The sequence below is a fragment of the Neocloeon triangulifer genome, unplaced genomic scaffold (genome assembly GCF_031216515.1).
Source record: "Neocloeon triangulifer isolate White Clay Creek 2 clone unplaced genomic scaffold, ASM3121651v1 ptg000008l, whole genome shotgun sequence".
Lineage (NCBI taxonomy): Eukaryota > Metazoa > Arthropoda > Insecta > Ephemeroptera > Baetidae > Neocloeon > Neocloeon triangulifer.
The window spans coordinates 5319786-5342104 of record NW_026775550.1 but is presented as its reverse complement, the minus strand read 5'-3'; the positions used below and the strand labels follow the sequence as shown (position 1 = coordinate 5342104).

At 38.9% G+C, this 22319-nt stretch overlaps 1 protein-coding gene across 6 annotated transcripts; it reads left to right on the top strand.

Annotated features, from left to right (window-relative positions):
* Nucleotides 1-560: 560 nt before the first annotated feature.
* Nucleotides 561-21520, top strand: LOC132194870 (serine/arginine repetitive matrix protein 2). 6 transcript variants are annotated; one of them, XM_059616442.1, is made up of 21 exons: nt 561-588; nt 8044-8242; nt 11796-11874; nt 11929-12015; nt 12070-12255; nt 12318-12514; nt 12574-12695; nt 12751-12974; nt 13034-14048; nt 14175-14874; nt 15013-15410; nt 15462-15645; nt 15703-15858; nt 15907-16033; nt 16246-16397; nt 16643-16684; nt 17059-17186; nt 18716-19209; nt 19521-19813; nt 19917-20402; nt 20582-21520. In XM_059616442.1, exons 1-21 carry the CDS (start codon nt 573-575, stop codon nt 20679-20681), a joined length of 5385 nt encoding a protein of 1794 aa, XP_059472425.1. In that variant the 5' UTR covers nt 561-572; the 3' UTR covers nt 20682-21520. The 6 variants fall into 6 exon arrangements, with proteins under 6 accessions (XP_059472425.1, XP_059472424.1, XP_059472423.1 ...); XM_059616441.1 differs by having other exon boundaries at nt 16231-16397; nt 19524-19813; XM_059616440.1 differs by having other exon boundaries at nt 16231-16397.
* The last annotated feature ends 799 nt before the right edge of the window (nt 21521-22319 follow it).

Genomic DNA, 22319 nt, shown 5'->3' with positions numbered 1-22319 from the left:
CGAAAAAACATTATTTTTTTTATGCATAGCTGCAATTATTTTTACAAAACTAACTTTATTAAGTTAGTCCCTCAAGCAATTTTCCCTCCCTTTGCAAAGAGTATTTGTGGCAGTAATTGAAGATTGAAGATTTTAAAGTGTTTGTGATATCGTTCTTTTTTTTCGATAGTGTGGGTTTACCGCGGCGGCCGTGTCTCTTTTGATGTCGGGCGTTTTAGCAGACATCTGCTAGTTTTAAACCCTTTCTTCTCTTTTTTTCTCCAATTTAAAAATTTTTGTACAGACCGAGAAGAATAAATAATAATAAATAACATATTAATATCTGATGCAAATAGCAGCAAATATGAAATGAGTTTATCTGAAGAGGCTAAGTGTATTATATAACCTGTATATTTATAAGTTATACATAAAAAGTAATATAATAAAATTCTTATTACTCGAATGCTGTGTTTTGTATACAAGCATACAGGACTTCTTCTCGCAAGAGGCTTTTCCCTCCCTTGCATTCCGTCTCAACCGGTAGTTCCAAGCATCACTCATAGATGGCACAATTAGTAGTAGTGAGCGCAGACATGGCGTACTGGAACGGTGAGTGTATTGTTTATATCACGACAAATTCGCCGAAAATCGACATTAACACGCGTCGGCCTTGCTGAATTCGGTAGCCGGGGAAATTTTCGGGTCCATATTATCATATGGTGCGATTAGGTTTTTCCAATCAAGGGCGGGGCGATCTGCAAGAGAGGGATGAGCAAGGCAGCACCATCGCCCCTCAAACTCGCAGGCTATTTTTGAATACACAGTCGAGCCGGAATTCTCCAAGTGATCACGTCTCTTGATTAATTTCACACTCTTGTTCGAACCCCACTGGAATCGGCGATTCAGCAACCGACACATTACGACTTCGTGTCGCTTGCAAAGTTCAAAAATATGCGCCTGCAGTCTCGAGTCTAACCTAGGTGGACTTAGCCTCTCGCTCCTAACGACCTGCGAAGCTCACGCCTGAGGTAAATTTTTTATATTTAACGTAAAATGCATAATATTATGATGAGCCCAATGCTCATAATCGAAGTTAATACAGGTAATTTTTTACTTTGCCTTAAGTTGTGACCTTATTAATTTTCTGATTTTTACTTGGTTAATTCTTTCTTTATTGCATTATTGACGATAGATTCAATAGTGCCATTTTTTTCGTTATAAAAAAAGAAACTTTAGAAGAGGACTATAATTCTTGATTTTTTTTTTAAATTTTAATAAAATTTATTTATTTTAATTTTTTTTTAAATATCAGAAATACGAAGAAGCTGCTCAACATTTTGACATCAAATATTAATAATAATTATTATTATTATTAATAATTATTAATTGCTTGGATCAGGCTCTTATGAGAAAGTTAATTTGTTTTCAATATTGACACTTCGCCTGTGAAGTGTCAACACAATTCTCTCTTCTAATCTTGGTTGATCTTATAATTCAAGCGAGTATTTTGCGATAAATTTTTTTTTTGTAAATATCTCAAAATAACATATTTGCAAATTTATTTTTCTGATTTTCTTCCACAGTTTATAATTAGTAATTTAAAATTATTGTTACACGGAATTCAAGTTAATTTGCTTATCTCAGGAATTTTAATTGGTCATTGCATTGAAGTGATTGTTAATGAATTGCCGCTTATCAATGGCCAATTGTTCACGGCAGGTCCACTTAAGATAAAATTTTTGCCACTTGCCTTATGTTAAAAGATCAATTGTGGCGAAAACAATTCATAAATTGACACAAAATGCCTTATTAAATTTTCATGTAACTTAGAAAAGTGTCTCAATTTTTCAAACTCCTTCACTGAGCTAAAATACTTATTAAATGTAAAAGGTGGTCTAATTATGCCTGTCTGAAGAAGTTGACACTCGAAGAGATGATCATGGAAATGAAGAGATCGGGCTTTTCCTCGTTGCAAAAAATTGTTTTTATTAAAAAACAAACGGCTTTGTTTTTGAATAAAAACAATTTTTACAATGAGGTAAAGGCCGATCTCTTCATTTCCATAATTTGTCATCTAAAATCTTGTTTTATAATAATTTTGAGCTAATAAAAATTAAGCAAATTAAAAAAAATGGAATTCCAGCACCCCCCATTTTCGTTTTCCTTCTCTTTACTAGAAAAAAAATCGCTTTTTATTTTTTATTTTATCGATTTTGATACACCTTGGCCTTCTCCGCGGAATTTCTCATAAGTGTGAGCCCAGGCGTATTTTCCATTCATGGCTTTTCCTTCTTGCTCCTCAAGCAAGTGGGACTGGAAACGGTCGGGGGGGGGGGGGGGTGTTGAGTGAGTGTCTGGTCGGCGAAAGCCAAGAAGTGTCCCATGTTGTGTGGCACACGCACCCGACCGACTGACGGTGGTCCTTGATTCGAGAGAAGAACTCTAGTGGACCACTATTCGCTGGCAGAGAGAGAGAGAGAGTCGCACCCGAAATAGCCCTCCCTAGCCTGTGAGATCGCGCACTGGCTTGAATTCCATCCGCGTTACATTTAGCGCCCAATACACTTTGCGCGCTGCGAGTCCAAAAACCGACCGCCGACAAATCGGCAAGTCAAGTTTTTCATTTATTTTTAATTCATGTTGCATTGATTTGAATTAAATTAAAATAAAAATAAAGAAGTTCTCAGTCAATGTAGAGGTCAGGTGGTAATTTATAAGAACAGCTTGGAAGTTTGCATTAACCCTATTATTTATTTATTTAGTCTCCATTCCCAAAAAGTACATTGTACAGGAAAGCGGAATCATGCATCAACACACAAAAATTCTGGAAAATACATCAATTGATAATTTATTTAATTTTTAAATCAACTTGTTAAATTTCAATATTGCGAGTTCTTTTCAAGTTGGCTTGTCAAATAATTCTCATTTTACTCAATTTTTCCTTCAATATCTTCAATTAATTTATTTCCCCCCGAATCAAGTCAATAAATTTTATTGGTTGGTGCTACAGTTAACAGCTCACTGAAACTAGTATATTAATTAATCAAGAGGCAATAAATACCCGGCATACTAATCTCTACAATACGAAAAAATATTCAATTGGTCTAATTTGCACAATGTTTGAAAATTATTCGGCTCACACAAGGAGTTCCTTTGGTTTGCGAGGCCGAGGTCAATGCGCACTTTAAGAGTAATAAATTGATGAAATTATTTAAATTTGAATAATTCAGGAGAAATTAAGCTACATAATCGTCATCTCTCTAAATAAGTTGCTTCAAAGCGGGCTTACAAATAAATTATTTTGGAACTAATTTTCTTTCTTGATTTTTCTAATTTTATTTAAAAAAAGAAATTAAAGCCATAAGACAACCATTTTACTGAATCTCTGCAAGTAAATTTGCTCACTCAGTCAAGATATCCACCCTGGCACACATAATCCGTAAATCCAGATAAGAAGAAATTTTGCAACAGCGAGGCGTGTTTTGGCTGGGATTACGAGATAAGGTGCTTCAGCATGTATGTGAGCGAGAACAGCATGAAAGCGATATGATCCGTGCAAAAGGGCTCAGTCGCTCTTCCACGACAGTGTCGCAGGGAAAATGAGTCTGGGATTGAAAGGGGTCTTCGTATCGCACGGAAAATCCCCACTTTCCACCTGAATAATATCCTTTGTGAATAATTTTTGCATGCAGAGAACCTTTCTGGCATTGATTTCAATTTCAACTCTGCGTCAAAATTTAGTTTAATTTTTACTTAGGCCACGCGAAGAAACAAACATATATTATCTGTGATTTTTAGCATTTTTAATTTTTATGTGAGCATTTTTTGCAACACACCACACCAATGAATGGAAAAATACCCGGGGATATTATGCAAATATTCTTTGTAAAAGTTAATGAAAAAATGAAGGATTGAATTTAAAAAATAAAATAATAATATTTTAATAATAATATTTCAAGATTTAATATTTTAATAAAAGTTATTCAAAACGATGCACAGCATGAAAATTGAATTAAAATTCAAAAGTTAGCTAAATAGATGCTTATTTTGACCCCAGCGATTTTGCGTCTTTCTCACACACCTTTCGTCAATTCAGAACAACGTCTGCTCCCGCGGCGCCAAGAATGTAAAGTGCAGAGAATTGCAGCGCAATAATCGGCTGGCCCAGTTTTCTCGGCAAAAACTCCAATCAATAATCGCTCAAGAGAGGTTGAAATAATGAAATGTGCGCGTGTTTTGAGAGTTTGTTGTGCATAAATATAGAGCCAAGCGTGCGATTTAACTTGTCTTGGTTAGCAAACAACCCGAGAAAACCCCTTGAGCAAATCGACCGGGTTACTCGACACTTTGATAATTGCCCAATTGCGCGAATGCAAATTTCCGCAGCGGCGGACAATTGAAGTGGAGCTGCTTTGAACGCCAGCCAAAGAAGAAGCAACCGCGCTTCGTGACGTCACGCTTGTTTTTGTCTCTCGCTCAAAATTCGTGTCCAAAGCAGAGTCGTGCATTTGAATAATTTTACCAAACAATGCTCTTCTTGGTTTTGCCTCTCAGCGACCGGCTTGTGCTTACTGACCCTGTCGTGACGCGACCTTAAATTATTCAAGACGTTCGACGGGCGCCTCTGCTCTAGTCTGGCGACATCCTCTCATTCCTCTCGCGTGCTACTTTTTTCAATTAACAAACACCACAGAGTGCAGTTGTTGATTCTGTTCATAACCTTTTTATCAGGCATAGAAGATTTTGCAATTCTAACCCTTGTGGAATAATTTATTCGTAATAGCCACCAACATTAAAAAATATGATTTGATAATTCCTTCCATAGGCTTTCCATTAAGCTCAATGTTAATTTCAACAAATTGCAAATCATCATTATTTTTATTAATAATTGATATTTTTTACTTATGAGGCGTCACCACGATGTAATGACTCATTGCGACCACCTTAACTATAGAATGAATTGTGTTGCTGAAGCTCAAGGAAAGTAAAGAAAACATCCATAAAAATGAAATTAAGTTGGTTTTAAAACAAATTTTATTATTTAATTTAATTCTTTTTCATTGTTTCTTCCGCTGAGGAGAATAAATAATATGTCAAATTTCCAGATTAAAAAAGGTTTAATTAATTAACTTAAATACCTGCTGATACAGACACGCAGGATAGTGAATGCATTATTTAAGTATAATCCGCACGCGGAGTTCATCGATCTCGCGCGCGTACGTGATGCTTCTTCCTTGGTTTTAATTGTCAGCATCGTTAGCAAGTGCGAGTTATACAGGAGAAGAAGTGAAAATTCCAAGTGCGCGACACGAGTCGTCGGAATAATAACAAGGGCTGTTTAAAAAAAGTGGAAAAAGCACGCACTCATCAGCCAGCAAGAGACGAATTTCATTTCACTGGCTAATATAAACCAAAAATTTTGAATTCATCGATTTCACTATTCATTCTTAAATTAATACCTGCCATTGTTTATAAATTACCACCGATCTCAACTTTAAGAAAAAATATTCCGGGAAAGATGAGCCGTAAAATTTATCGTAAAAGTTTTATTTTCAAAACGTGTCTGAAAATTATTATGTTTTTAAAACTTGAATTCAGGTATCATTCCTACCATAGACTCATTGTGCTTTTCAATTGTCTAATCAAATTTTTATTCCGATGGTGAAGGTTCTCGTAACAAATTAACATTCAATCAAAAATAACAGAATATTGCTTGATATTCATTAAAACATTCAATTCCTCAAAGAAACAAGATTTTATCCATTTATTTATAAAGAAAAAATAATAATAATTATAAAACAGCCGCTATTTTCTATGCGTTTGCATGTTTATTTATTCAATCGCACTCGGGAGTAATAAGCACCATAGCAGAGGAGAGAAACCAATTGTGTTCTCTCAGTGATTACGTCACTCAATAGGTGAGTCACTTGAGCCGACTGAGTCCATGCAGAGCAAACGAGCCGCCCTTCTTTGGTGGACAATTGTGACGCATTCTCGCTGGAAAATAACATTCACTAGCGTTGTTGCTTCAAGAGGAAAAATCTTGAAGCACAAAAATAACAAAAATTTAAATTTGTGCCTTAAAATAATTAATAATATGACTCTAACGGGCAATACGAATTTTAAATAGAATCTTAATTAATAGTCTACACGATGCGTATTCCCTCAAAACACCGCAAAATAAAATTTTCGGATTGCTGAAATTTTTTGCAGTGGAAAATTATTGACTCGTAAGGCACCGTGATCATGAAAATAAAACGCAAAAACATTTTCCGAGTGCAAACACCCCGGCGAGAGGCAGCCGCATAATTTAGCAGCGCGCACATGAAGAGCAGACTTGCTCTGTACGCGCCGCCGCTCCGTTGAATAAGCAAACTTGCCACGGTTTGGCACAATGAACACGCCCGGTTTGCTAATGAATGGGCCAACTCGAGCACACGTGCCACTGCCGCAAAATTCGTTGCTTTTGATCAGCACCGGATTTGTGCACAAAATTACACTAAAGCGGCGAGGTATGGGTGGTTTTCGGGGCAATGCAGCTCGCCTGTCTGAACACTATTGACCCGCTCGGTTGGGTTGGTGTTGCTCACATTTTGCGAGTGGGAAAGAGAGAAGCGTGGGATGTCAGTGCCCTTGCCTCGCTTTCTGCCCTTCTAAGGGAATCTGCCGACCTTGTCTCCACGCAGCGCCAGACGAGACCGACTTATGCTGTAAGATTAACATTTTGTTCAATTTCTTCAAGCAGATGAAACCTTCTTACATATTTTTTTTCCAAATTCTTCAATTTTGAATATAATTATTCCTGAGAGTTATTCTGGATGATTAAAATGTATTAATCAGTTAGGCATCAATAGGGTTTTAATTTTGCGGAAAACTGCAAACGATACTTTTCCTTTTAACTTGAAAATATTCATTTCTTTACTTTTATTGTTAAAAAATCGTTATTTAATATCTTGTTTGACCGTGAAACGTTGAATTTGCTGACGAAGCTCGATTTCAACCGTTATTGTCAATATTGCCAAGACCTTGTCAGCTTGTCTGGTCGTTGATTTCGGCAAACCACATAAGTCGTCGTCAATTTTATGGATTCCTTACTTTCAACTTGAGCTAAAAAGCAGAAATTTTCTGGAAGAGGCTTTAAAGCGTTGAAATGTCTGAGGCTGAGCATGTTTTCCTCGGTGCCAAGCTGAAAATAGCCACCCGTCAGCTGGTCCGTCTATCTGCGCGAATAATATTTACCCCGCCAGCCCTCTTTGGAGCTATCACTTGATGCATTACAAGGCAAAAAAATTAATAGATAATTTTATGAATTGAAAACGATAGCCCTCAATTTTTAACAAATTCTTTCATTTTTATTAAGTATAGGCCGAGTGTGTGGTAATTCCAATAATGCAATAATTATAAATTAGTCGTTTACCTCAAAAATAGAATTATTACTAAAAATAGAAATTAAAAAACAATTAGATTATCAATTTAGTGTTTTTCATGATTTTGCAGAACGATACTTAAAATAATGCAATTCGAGTTTGGCGTTGTTTTTATTTTATTAATCGCACATCTGAAGAAAAAAATTTAATCTTGTAGAACGCAACGTGGTAGCACTCGCACCACGCTAATTTTAACCCACGTCTGTAAATAAACAGCTAAACTTGGGAAAACCAAACTGCGTATGTATGAACACTTCATAACTGTATGTAATGTAGTCTGTGGTGACTGCCGCTTTCCATACATTCAGCTGAATACAGGAAATAGATTCTCTGCGGCATGATTCAGACAATATAAGTGTCATTTTGATAACCAAATAATTGTCGATAAGTGCAATTCAAGCTAGATTGAAAAAGGTGGTATTTTAAAAGTTAATCTTGTTTAAACACGAAAATCAAGTTTGTTTGAAAAAGTTGACACTCGAGGAGATGATCATGGAAATGAAGAGTCGGGCTTTTCCTCGTTAAAAGCCCGACTCTTCATTTCCACGAAAATCAAGCTTTATTGGATCTTTTGGAACCAAATGGTTTATGCATGCAAATTGCATAAATTTAATTTAAAATTTTTGTCTTGTTCCAGGGGGAGGACCTGAGGACGAAGTGATGGTGGTTGGGGAGGAGGCGAGCAATGCCGCCCCCGAAGAGGGGGCGGCGGCTGCGGCAAAAAACGGCCCCTCAACCAAACCTGCAATATCTAGCAACATTAACAACATCATGGGCGGCATGGAGAGCACTGCCGGCGTGAAACTGCACAACCACCGTCGGAAACTCAGACAAAGGTTAATACTAAAATTTCAATTTTTTGCATACATATTAACTGTCCTAAAAACTCAAACGCTCATTGAATTTTATTTTATCGTTTGAGATAATATCATTACAATTGTTGTTTCCATCATCAATGAAAATCATTTCTGGAGGAAAAAGAGTCATTGCGAGGCAATATTGGGGGATATTCACATGCTAACTTTCTTATGGGATTTGCTGGTGCTAACTTAGCATGTGAATATCCCTCTATATATTTATTTTCATGAAGGAAGCAGAAGGAAGTTAAAGTTTTAAAATAAGTATGCAGTGTATGATGACAATTTTAGCAAGCAATTAAGATCATGGATGAATTTAAAAAAGATATTTTAATATTGCCAGCAAAAAATGATGATTTTTTAAATCAAGTTGAACCCAAAAACAAAAATAAAAAAAATTAATTGGGTGGTGCCTTCTGTACCACCAAAAAAGGGCACAGGCCGACAAGACTTTGTCTTGGCCTGACCCTAAAAAAAAAAAAATAAAATAAATAAATAAAAAAAAATTATTAATAATTGCGGCAATATTATTGTTGCTCTGCAAATTGAAATACCCAGCACCGGAAATCGTCATACCTGCAAATATTGTCTGTTCTCGGAACGCTATTTGTCCACCAACAAATTGTTAGGATCAGACTTTTAATAGTGAGAATAAATGGGTTTGGAGCAAAGAGCTGCAATGTTGCAGCGGAGGTGAAATTAGTGGCGCGAGTGTCAAACTATAGCAATGGCTGAGTGATCGTCCGAGAGCCCCGGGTTGGGCCCGACATTTGGTCCGTTGCCAAATGGCATTGTGTTGATTTTAAGTCACCTTGTCTGGTTTTCTAGCAGGTGAACAGAATGTTTTACAAATTCCTTCCGATTCAGCGGCTTCGCTCGTGTCAATGAATTCTGTGGTGAACAAGAAATGGATCTGCTTTGAGCCAATGATCGACCAGGTCACTTTGACAGACTTTTCCTTGTCACCAGATACATCAGATAATAACCAGTCAGAAACTTATTCATGCGACGAATTGCGTCTTGTCTGCGGTCAACTCTAATCTTTTCAAACCAGCTAACAAGTACCATATTATTATATTGGTTAAATTTTACTTCTAACATTTTGAATCAAATTCAGCACTTTTCAATTTCAAATGTTTATTGCTAGCAAATATTTGGCACTTTCATGTCCCTGACCGCCGAGACTCTTTTTGGATGCAAATAATATTATTAAATTCTCAGACTATATCCACTGACGTCATATTCTTAAAAATAGTCACACAAATTACAAGAGCCACTAATACTCCTGCTTAGACTTTATTTAATCAATCCTGCAAAACATAACTTTTCATCCCAGACTGCTTTTTGTTGCAAAATTGCGTTGGTGACGAATTTCAAAGAAATTTTAAACGATAATTCATTCCGCCATCGCTGCACCACTTTTGAAACAATTTAGCTAGACGCACGTCAGCCAAATATTGGCGCAGCTATTCTGGCCAGTGGGTGAAGACTTAACGTCAACAGAACAAAAGAGTCCTCGCGAAAAAACAACTTCCAACCTTGTCCTAGTGGCTTGATTGCAAATACCAACTCCCCGTGAAAAATCCAATTTACTTATTCTTTTCGTTTTTGGCAATTTTTTATCGTCTTGATGTCACCTAAATCCGACCCCTGACCAGAACTAAACAATGTAAGACCAGAGTGGCCGGGAATTAATTTATCTTGTGTCACAGCTGTGTGAAACTTTGCGCGACATTGATTCTGTGCACAGACTTTGTATGTGTGTGAGTGGAACATCGATTTCATCCTTTGGAATGCGAGCGGCAGAGAGCATTCGCGGCAATTGTCTGTTGATATTTTGCGCAATGCAGCAACCGCGGCGTGTATTGAAATTGCGAGCACTCTCCATGTCAGCGTTAATTTTATGCTTTTCCCACACGGGCAGTCCAATTTTTCCGGGATAAAGGGAGTTGATGGCACCAAGTCGGAGCCAGCAGCTGATCGCAGACGACGATTGAAAAAATTTGGGTCAAGTTTGGGACAACAATACATCAAGAGAGGAGTCTGGTGAAATTTTTAAAAGGTTCCCTTCCCTTTTTGTTTTGTGTCCGGGCCAAAGTTAGATCCGGTGGCATTTCGGACGCGATGATCGTTTGAGGAGATTCTGCCTGACCTCTGCTTTGCTCGGCCTTTGGTGGTTTTGTTGCTTTTCTTTTGAAGCCGTTGTCGTGCTCATGAAACAAGATATAAAGCAGAGAAAATAAATATTAGTTAACTGCAGCCAGTGCAGCCAAAGAAGCAGGAAAATTTAATAAGTGTAAGAATTTAAAAATAGGAATACATAGTAATATGGTTTAAATAAAAGTATTAAAATATAGTAAGTAGGAGTAGATTTTAAATATAAATGTAACCATTAGATGATGTGATTTATTCTTGCAAATTTCCTTCCTCCTACAAGAAGAATTAAAAATTACCGGCGCATCCCCAACAGGAAAAAATATTGAATTACTACTTTTCAGGCGATTGGTTTGCACTCTGAATCACTGATTACCATATCGCCTATGACATGATTTAAAAAACCCGCTGATGGCCCAGTTTGGGTCTTATGCCAAAAGGCTATTTTTATTTGCGTCACTCACGTGTCAATACGTTATTGATCTGATTTAAATTCTATTTAGGTCCCAATCATATATGAAAGGAAATCGTAAAAAAATGATTATTGTTCTTTCTTAAAAATGTTTTTCGTTGGAAAATGTGCGTCGCCTCTGATTTTTGGCCTTTCCCGCTCTGCGCGGCACTTTTATATGTTTGCGTGTGCGGACCATCAGACCATTTTTTTTTTATGAATCAACACCAAAAATAGGGCGATGAAAGAGGCTGTTTGTTTTTGTTTTCAGCATCCGAGTTAAAAATCACTGGCCGCGCAAGCGAGCCAGAGCACGGCCGTCGTATAATTGTTCATCTTTTGTGCGCGGTGCACGCATATGCAAATATGCCGAGGAGAGAACGCGCGAGACAGAGCCCGGCTTAAAATAATTTGCACCCGGCGTCGTCTCAGCAGCCGCAAGAGGGCCGACGTCACGTCACGCCGTGCAGACTTGAATTATAATTAGTAAAGCCAATTGCTGCAGATAGTCTGAATGAGCTTCTTGCAAATTGAAATTATTGCTTGCAGACAAATCATGCAAATGACTCCTTTCAACTCAAATGTCCTCCACATACATATATGGGACAGATCGAGAAATGCATTTCACTTTTTAATCATTTCAATTTACTCCATTGTTTTTGTACCATTTAGCAGCAGTAAAATATAATTATTTTATTGCTTCATTTGTGCCAAAGTTTACCAAGTTACGGTCACACTTGGTTGTGAGAAATCAGAACAAGTTAAACCAATCGCAACAATATGCGGCGCCTGGGAGCAGATCAAAGGCTTGTAAGAGCCCCAACTCCATTGAGGCATCCACTTGCATGTAATCTTACTTACGGACTTAGATTTAAAGTTTTTTTGTATGAGTTTGATTTACCAAGCGTCTTGTTGTGTTGCTTTCAGATTCGACATCATCCGCAAATTGGGCCAGGGCACTTATGGCAAAGTGCAACTCGGAATCAACAAAGAAACCGGACAGGAAGTATAGCTTTTTAAAAGCATTGAACTGAAAAATAATCCTTTTCTAAATCTTTAGGTTGCAATCAAGACAATCAAGAAAGCAAAGATTGAAACTGAAGCTGATCTAGTGAGGATTAGGAGAGAAATTCAAATTATGTCCTCTGTGAGTAATAAAAACGTTGACAGACCGCGCAGTGCGCTAAATATCTCTTTCTAGGTGAGACATCCAAACATCATTCACATCTATGAGGTATTTGAGAATAGAGAGAAGATGGTTCTTGTGATGGAATATGCTGCTGGTGGCGAACTTTACGATTACTTGAGTGAGAGAAAGGTACTGAATGAAGTGGAGGCGAGGCGAATTTTTAGGCAAATAGCAACTGCAACCTATTACTGTCACAAGGTACAACTGCTTTTAATTATGAAACATGAAATCAACACTCATCTAATTTATATTAAAAACAGCATAAAATTTGCCACCGTGATTTGAAGTTGGAAAATATTCTGCTAGATGAGCTTGGAAATGCAAAAATTGCTGATTTTGGTTTGTCAAATGTTTTTGACAACAAAAGGCTTTTGAGCACGTTTTGTGGCAGTCCACTCTATGCATCCCCTGAAATAGTCAAAGGAACACCATACCACGGCCCAGAGGTTGACTGCTGGTGAGCGTCATTATAAGATAAAAGTATGACGGATTGATTAATTTATTTTTTCAACCCAGGTCCCTTGGAGTTCTTTTGTATACCTTGGTTTATGGCGCGATGCCTTTTGATGGCTCAAATTTTAAGAAGTTAGTAAAGCAGATTTCACAAGGAGATTATTTTGAACCCAAAAAGCCGTCTCGTAAGTCAGCCTAAAATAAAATGGACGAAAATCTAACAATTCCCTCAATCTACAGCTGCCTCTCCTCTGATTCGGGACATGTTGACTGTGACGCCTCGGAAAAGGGCAGATGTAGAAAAGATTTGCAACCATTGGTGGGTCAATGAAGGCTACAACGAAAATTGTTTGGAAATAGCAGAAAATCTGGCCAATCAAACTCCAGTTAGACTCGATCTCCTCCTTTCTTTAGCACCGGCACCGAGTAGTGATAAGATCGTTGTTCCTGAAAAGGCTGACGAGGTAGTAAAGTTTTTTTTGTTATTTTTATTTCATTAATACATTGAAATTATTTTCAACAGGCTCTGTCAGTCATGCCATTACCACCCACAAGCTACCCAACAAGATCTCACTCGGTGGGCAGTCTAATGGACTTAGATTATCCTCAAAGAAAAACGTCACCGCCAAGATTAACAATCCCACCACCTCCCCTTCCAATTTTGCCAATTGAAGAAACTGCCATTGCACCTAAGAGGAAGCTCCAGGAATGTCCTAGTGGAGAAACGGGTGCCAAAAGGAAAGAAACAAAACCTGCCACTGAGGCCAAGAGAGAGGAATCCAGAAAGAAGGAGGAGCTCATGGAAGTAGACGAAACCACAACATCATCCTCAACTGTTACAGAGCCCAAAGAAAAAAGAAAGTCTGTGAAAGCCAAAAAAGAATCTGGAAAACTGCCAGCTTTTGAAGCTCCTCCAGCCACGCCAGCTGAAACTCCGGTATCTCCAGCGTCGACTTTGTTGCCTGATGCAGAGAATACCAAGAGCTTGAAGAAGAAAAAGAAGTCAACCGAGATCAATGGAGAGGTATCAGATCCGAAACCCGCAGCTGACAAACCTGTTGAAAAAGAATTGCTGCCGGTTCCTATTGAGGATTTGAATGCCACTGTGCAAGCTCCCGATCCTGAAAAACCTAAAGCTGAAATTTCACCTGCTAAAAACCAGGAAGAACCCCTCATCCCCACGCCTGATTTGGAGATATTGGCATCTCAGCCTGAGCCTCAAAAATCAGAAAATACACCCCGTGCAGTAACTGCAACCCAACAACATGAATCGGAGAAAGCAGAAAGTGCAAAAACAGTTGAGTCGAAGAAAGAGGAGTCGCCTACAAAGGAGGCTGTTAATAAACGTAGGCCGCAGAGCTTGAGATACAGAACAAAGACAGAAGATCTTTCTAGTAAATCTGTCAGCCCAGAGAAATCATTGGAGAGGAGAGAAATTCCTAAGAATGATGTTAGGCGGCGTTCAAGCATCTTTGAGAAAGCGGAGATGTTCAATAGTTTGTCATCCAACAATGTTAACAGAACATCGCCTGAAAAAGGTAAAATTATTTCACATTTTTTTTTTAATTATTATGAATTATTATAAAGCAAACATTCAAACGAATTATTCAATTAATTCCGCCTTAGATTTGCAATCATCAATGTTCAATGTTATTTTGTTACAGGAAAGAAAATGTTCATTCCAGGGGTTAAAGTTAGTGACTTTAAATCTGCATTTGAAAAGAAGCCGCCAACAAAATCAGCAAGCATAGGAGTGGCCAGTGAGGAGCCAAAGAAAGAGGTTTTGAAGAAACCTGCAAAGTCAGAATCTCCTCAGGTTGAAAAGAAGTCTCCTAAAGAAGTTACGGCTTCCCCATTGACTACGACTTCCACAACAGCACCTTTAGCCGCTAAAACTGTTGCTCAGGCTGCGCAAATGTTACCTGCAACAGCTGCACCAGTTTCTGTAGCACAACCACAAGTTCCTCCTCCAGTTGTTCCCCAACAGCCAGAGCCTAAAAAGCAGGAAGTAAAAGCTGCTTTAAAACCTGCAGTTGTTGCGCCAGAAATCAAACCCAAGCTGTCTCCACCAAAAGAAATTGTGCCACCTCCTCCATCCCAAAAGCAGCCTGTCAGGCAAGCATCGCCTCCTAATACGGTTATGGCAAAGGCTAATACACCAGACCCAGAGTCTAAATCAGTTGAAGCTCAAAAGAAAAAGTCAACAACGATGAAAATCACTCTTGAATCTAGTCCAAAGTCTGCCACTCTTCCTAGGAGAACATCAAAGGCTGAAATTAGGCTCAATAATCCTCCCCAGGCACCCAAGCCAACTGCAGCTTCACCTGCAACACCATCTATGCCCCAGAAACCTGCTGAATACAGGTAAATAATTCCCAAAAATTAATGATTACAAAAATGGGTTATTTTGGATCTAAATTATTATTATTGTAGTTTTAATGCATTATGGAATATAATACGACCTTAATTTTTGTAAATAATAAATTAATTTTGTTTTGTCAGGACTGAAGTGGAGCACATGGTTGGCACCCCACAGCCAGTTCAAACCCAACGTTCAGAGGTGGCATTCCCTGTGTCCGCAGCATCCAGTGGTGCGTCTGTGGGCACAACTCCAGCAGGTGCTGCTTCTCCCCGAGTGCCCAGACCATACAGACACTCAAACACAGCTCCTACTTCCAACGCCTTCAGATCCATGTCGGCAGAACCTGAGCTCCGAAAAGAAAGGATTATTCCCATCAGAGTGGAAGGAGGAGAGGAACAACCAAAGAGGGAGATGCTGAAGGAAGTTCGGCCTCCAGTTCAACCGCAGCAAATACCTCAGGCTGTTCAAAAGCAGAGCGTTCCGCCACACAAAAAGGAGCCTCTTTCTAGACAAAGCACCACCGAATCAGAGGCTGAAAGTGTGACGTTTTATTTGCGTGAAATGCAGTTTTTAATTAATTTTTATATAGCTGTAAGAGGAGAGCCAATCAGGAAGAGTCCTCGGGAGTTCATCATCCCAATTGCTGTGGAGGGTGGTGGCTATGTCACTCCCAGAGCCAGCAGCTTGGAGCCTTCTTCAGACTCTGTTCCTTCAACTCCGGGTGCCAGAGGCAGATCAATGAGATTTGCCAGACCATTCGGAAGGTTCATGAGGTATTATTCAAAGGATAGATTTGATTTAAAACTAACTAAGCATGAAATTTTTAATAGTCAACTCAGTGAGAGTGAGGGCGCTGAGACTGAATCTACCATCAATTCAAACGGGGGACCTCCGTCCTTCAGTAGAATGAACAGTGATCAAACTGAAGACGAGTTGGGACCCATGGGTGGGACCTTTGGACGAGGATTGCACATGCACAGATTGAGGTAAAAATCTTATTCTTTCTATGTCATTTTTATTTAAAAAAATTTCAGGAGTTCTCGTCCTAGCAAATCTTCTCTGGAACACAATGATAGTCTCAGTTCTGGCGATGAAGACGATGAAGAGGACAACTTTGAGACTCTCACCGCTGAAACTTTGTTCTCCACTCTCCTGAACAGGGTACTTATTATATCTTTTTCTTAAACAATGCATCTTTCTGCATCCAAAATTAGCAAGCCTGACCTGCTGACAGAGTGCCTTTCTATTAAAGAAAGCTCTTGCGTAAATTGAGACTTATGCTTGAAGCGGTCACAGGCTCTAGTCCTTTGCAATGGCTACCTCTCTGTGCCACAAGCAATGCATGCTATTGACTTCAGATGCGTGTTGGCCAGGTTCGAAGCCTCACTCAGAGACTCAACGTTGACAACGAGATGCGCCCTGGGTTCCCGAGCAGCAGGCTTCTCGGACACATGCAGAACCTCTCTCAACCACCAAGCTTGTTCTCCAGTAACTTCCCCAGCAGAATCGGAGAACCCCTTTCTAGGTGAGTTCGACTTAATAAACTTTGAAAAGATAATGAAGAAAATTGTTTTTTTTTTTTGTGTTTCAAAATTCAAATTTTTGCTCTAAATTTTGCATGACTCACTGCAATTGAATTTTATGTATGATAGACATAAAATTTTTCTAAAAATTACTGTTGTTTATTTGACAAAACATTTAGCATAAAGTTAAAAATATTCTGAATTTTGTGGTTTCTAAAAGTGTGATTTTTTGCAATTTTTATGGCAGTTACACAGTTGCTCATCATGAAAGGATTATAACTAGCCATGTGTAAGTAACACTGATTGTCAATTTCGCAGCATGAGTCATCCTCTTGAGTTCCTTTTTGTAGTTAAAATTTTACATCTGACACTGTAAATTGTCATCTCATTTTCAATTTGAAACACAGTCAACACAGATGCAGCAAAACGGAGTAGATGTGGTTCAAACTTAGAATTATATAGTTTCAAATAGCATGTATTATTCACAACTTTCTATATATATTTTTCTCATAAAAATATACATTCCTGTAGTAAAAACGTTTTTAAGAAAATGTAGAAAATACTGTAGATGCATTATTTATATTCAAATTCAAGTATTAAATTATTGAGATTTACCTCCTAATTTTGAGGTTTGGAAGGTTAACTCCTTTTTTCAAATTGCAGGAGGCTGAGTGAACACTCGAGACTGAGTCGGAACAACAGCCGAGGCGAGGAGCACGGACACTGGAGGCGCAGCCTCAGTCGAGACGCCTCAGAGGGCGACAGCGTCTATTCGGAGCATCACCCAAGAGGTAGCGATTTCCTCTTGGATCCAACAACACTCTCACCTTGCATATTTAGTACCTTCCCCTATTTTTCATTATAATATCTTGTCATATCAGAAAATTTTTGAATTTCCGCCGTGAAAATGAGACTTTGTATTTTTGGCTTGTTGCATGAGGAAAGTGAAAGTCCCCATCTTTTAGGTATAAGTACTCAGAACAAGTTCACGCTGAAATTTAAATCAGTACTAAGTATGTTGCAATTTCTCTGTGGGAATTCGATATGAATATTTATATAAATTTTTTTGAGGATTGATTTATGTCGGTCCGTGCACCCCGATGTGTTGTCTGTGATGTGTCTGATTTCAGTTGTCGGTGTCCGCTTGGCGACGCAGTTGCCCTCGTCCAGTTTCTCCACTTTGCCCCGCAACTTGACGGCATCTCGCGTCTCGGGTCTCGGCTTGCGCCGAGACCTGCCAACTTACTGACGCAGTCCTTCGACCCCCTCCCACCTGGCACTAAGCAGAAGTGCTCTTTACAGGGGTACCGTCCGTTGAATGTCTCTTTGTCTCACTAATCGGCCTGTCAATGCTTTCTAACATCACTGAATTATTTTCTTCTTCTTTTAAACCGCAAATATTTTCGATTTCACCAAAATGCATACTATTAATATTGACACACCTTTCAGAGCGCAAAAGTAATTATTAGAAAGCATTGCCCTGCCAAGTAATGAAGTAATAGTCCCTCCATAACACAGTTATAATACAATAATGTTTCTCGGTCACATCCCGAATAAATTTTTAGTATAATGTTATTTTCAATGTTTACAAGTTTTCGAGCTAACGCCTCATTAAATTTCCACAGAGATATGCAGCATAAATTGCAAAATGTACTTGAAATGAAACTGAGTTTTGTTTTTTTCTGATAAATCTAACGGCTTGTTTGATTTTTTTCGTTTGTTTTTACCTTTTTTGTTGTACAATTTGTAGTTGCTTCACCGGAACGCTGGCCTTAACCATAACACGCAAGACTGATCAATCAAAAATCACACTCACTCCTGCAGGATTTGCAGAAAATGATTCCAGGTGCGTATGGGGTTTGGAACGCCAGCATGAAGTTTTCCGTATGTTTAATACTGCCCTTTTCCTATCCACCTTGCCATGCTTTTAGTTTTTTATCTGTTCAGGCAGTTTGGTTTTTCAGGAAGAGTATTTGGAAAGATGCTTCCGCCCAAACAAACCAATAAGCAAAGAGTCAGCTCTCGCCCTTCTGCAAAACCCAATTCTCTCTATAGTTTCCCAATTCTGATTAATTTTGTCAATATGAACATTTTTATTTCTTGACACAGAAAGTAAAGAAATCGCACAAAGTAATTTTTTAAATGAAAAACTTAATGTTTTGAGAAATTTTCCCCAATCTCATCACGCTTATCACAACTGTTTATTGCCAAATTCCAATCACGCCTTAATCACCTCACCTTCTCACAGAGCTGGCTCCACCCTGGTCCCAATTGAAATGTCTGTAATCTTAGGGCACTAACAAAAACTTTACTCTGACAGGAGACATTGAGGGGTCGACCATCGGCGACTACCGACGGCAGGAGCATTTCCGCCGCTCCAACTCACACCAGCCCACTGACCTTTACAAACCGACACCGTACCGACCAGACCCGGCCGAGTATTACCGCCAAGAGCAGCAGCGGCAGGCCCGCAGGAGTGGGGGAATTTACTCGGAGGGCCAAGGCCTCAGCAGGCTGCGCTCGTTGTCCCTCAACCGCGAGAACAGCTGGAAGAAAAACCAGCGGACCACTCCAGACAGGTCGCTCCTCTCCAGGTACATCAACCAGCACGAGATGCGCGAGATGTCGCCTCCCCCGCCGCCGCCTCCGCCGCTCACCAGCGAGGAGAAGAGGCGCGGCCGGCGAACATCTCGATTCTTGCGGCCTGACTTCTTTGATACACCAAAGGAGGATAGTGCTTATGCCAAACAGAAGGAGGAAGAAGCTAGACTGAGGAGGGAGCAGAGGCGAACTTCAACAGAGAGAAGACAAATGGTCAGTCAACAAATTGAAAAGTATTTATTTTTAATTTGGTGTTGTTTGATTTAAAAACTCTTTATAATGAAATTTTTACTTAAGATTAAGATATTATTCCGTCTAATATAATGAAACGAAAAACTGAATTGTGTCTTACCCACAAATACCAGTTTTGGTTTCAAAGATTCTGATGCCTAGCACATTTATAAGTCACAAAAAACAGGACCAATTAATATTAAAAAGAAAAATTAACTTGCTAAACTTAAACATAGGATTTGCTGTTTCTATCTTAGCCTCTAATATTTATTAATAAAAAAAAATTCATGCAGCAGGCTGACGATGATGCGCGAGGTCGAATCAACAGAGCCATAAACTCCCTCCAGCAGCGCTCAGACAGTCAGGACATGACCGAGTCTTTGCTGATCAAGCGAGCTGTTTCTTCAGACGAGCTAAACGAGCAGCCTCGTAATCCAGGAAAAGTCAACTCTGTGCTTGGCATGTTCAGGATGATGGAAAAACCAGCTGAGAAAAGTGGAATAACGCGGTTCAGACGGTCAAAGTCTGTTTACGAAAACTCCAGCAGTGACTCTGTGCCTACTGACTACCAGCAAGACTTTTCGAGGTACTTGAATGTGCTTACATTGTGATAAATCAATCAAAATGATTTGAAATTTTGCGTTTTTTTTATTTATAGAAAAATAATGAATTTTACAAATAATTTTTAGATACCGAAGGCCAGAGCCTCCATCGTCTCGCACTCCGAGCGCCTTCTTGCCATACAGGACCACCAACAGCAAGGAGAAGTTGGTAGAGGACGACTTGTCTGACGACTTCATCCGTCACAATCTGAGTCGAGATGGTGGCCAGGACGACTCTTTTGACTCTTGGTCAGTTTGTTCAGACTCGCAGGAGCCAGCAGAAGACGAAACAGTCAGCGACCGGATCAGGCGGAAGAGCTTCTACACCCGTTTCAATGACTATGTCATGCCCAAGAAGCAACCAGCAAAGCCTTCGCCTGAGGTCACTGCTATACTGGAGAAGGGAATTAGGAAACAGCAAAAGCAACAACGGCAGTGGGAGCAGCAGGAACAACAAAGAAGGCAACAAAACTCTGCCGCAGCTGCCAGATTGAGCGCTTACGGCTCCTTGCCCAGAGGCTGGGAGCCTCAAATGGAGCAGGATTATTACCAGCAAGCTAGGAAACTGAGCAGGTGCAAAATAATTTCTTTTAGAGGTTATTCTTGACAGGCCATGACAAGTCTTGTCGGACTTTGCCACTTGATTTTTTCTTTCATATTTTAGTTTTGGGTTAATCTTTATTATTATTAGAGTAATGTATTTTTAAATTTAATTTCTTAAAATGACATAATTTTTTCCCCCCAATTTACAGATACAGTCATAGGAACCCGAGCGCTCCTGCCTACCCCTCGCAGCCTCCGTCAAGGCGCCCAACTCGGCCGCCGTCTCCCCCGCCGATGGTGGACCACTGACAAATGCTTCCCCGCAGCAGGAGTATGGAGGAGACATTTAGAACTAAGCCGTGGTGGTGCCAGTGCCGGAACCATTTCATCTGTGACTTGTGATTTACCAGTGGAGCCTTAAAAACATGTTTTAAATTTGAGCCATCAGCATTCACATCTTGCATGTGATGTTGTGAACTGTGAATTGTGCTTGTCTTTTTAATTATTTTGAGGGAAAAAATTGCCACCATTTTGCTGGCACAAGAATTAATGCGTGTACAAAACAAGTAAACAGTTTTAGTCAGATTTTTAGCACTTTTGAAATCAATTTATGCTCTTTCAAGGGGGTTTTAAAACTGAATCAGTATTTTCTTCGTTGCTTTATTTATTCGGATGCCAAAAATATTGAGATTGTCGTGCAGCTGTAAGTTTTGCAAACCAAATAGTCTTGCCCTTATCAAGAGCTGATTTTTCAAGATTGCTTTGTAACCTAGTATTTTTGCCATGTGATTGTATCTTATTTTCTATTATTTTTCACAATGTTGGGTACTTTTGATTTTGCCCGATGCCAAATTTTTAATGTATCAGTCATTTTTTTTACATTTCCTTTTGATGGAATTGTTAATTTATATAAATGGAGCACAAAAACATCGAATTTATAATTAGGGTCAATATTGTTAAAAGATTTTTGCAGTTCTCTCTCAATTTTTATATCGTTAGATATTTGTTTCATGACTAATTTTACAAGTCATCTGTATTAATCGTCTTCAAGTTTAATAATATAAATAAAAAAAAATTAACTGTGAAAATGAACTATATAACTGCATTTTGAAAATGTAGTGTTGTTTTTGAATAAATCTTCAGTGGAGAACAAAGAAACTTAGTCTCATTTCCGGCATTCGTCCAACCTTAGGAACTAATCTCCAAGAGATAATAAAGACCGCAACTTTTCGGCAGAGAGTTTTTGACCCGCTTAAATAAATAGAAGCGGCGTCTAATTGCTCTCCATGCGCGCGCCTTTCTCTAACGCAGTTTTGACGCTCTTAACAGAACGAGTGCTTTTTTCTCTCAAGCTTGTTTAGGAATAACCGACCCAAGCATAAGATCTCTTGTTAACAGGAGTCGCCAAGACTATATTAGAGAAGAATAAAATAGAAACGCAAACCATGAAAAAATGTTTCCGCGTGTGCAATTATTATTGGTGTAAAAGAAAAATTCCAAAGTGGAGCAGCAAAAAGGTATTGCACGAATTAATCGTGACCCCATATTTTCCAGAAACCAGTCTCGCGCGATCTCATATGAAGTTGACCAATTGCTCTCTCGGCGCTTAGAGACATTTGCGCGCTGCATTTCCGCGTATGCATTAATGAAACTTTATGCATCTGGAGAGGAGAACGCAACAAGTATATCTCGGGTGAATTGTGTAATGAGTTTGAACAACGTGACTTTTGAGCAGGAGCTCATGAGCAAAAAATTAGTTTTGAGTGTAGAAAATAGGCATAAAAAATTAGCATACCTCGATAATGAAATATAAACATATAAATTGGCACAAAAGCGACGGGGAAATTTCACTGGGCAAAAAAATTAAAAAATTAAATTTTTCCAAAGTCGAATTATTATTGTTGTGTATTGTCCACATTGTTACACCAAAATAACCAGATTAGTTCA

Excerpts from the sequence above, each read along its gene's own strand:
- LOC132194870 (XM_059616440.1), top strand. Across the intron at positions 15,859-15,906 it reads TTGCACATGCACAGATTGAG|GAGTTCTCGTCCTAGCAAAT; the intron begins GTAAAAATCTTA and ends AAAAAATTTCAG. Across the intron at positions 16,398-16,642 it reads ATCGGAGAACCCCTTTCTAG|TTACACAGTTGCTCATCATG; the intron begins GTGAGTTCGACT and ends TTTTTATGGCAG.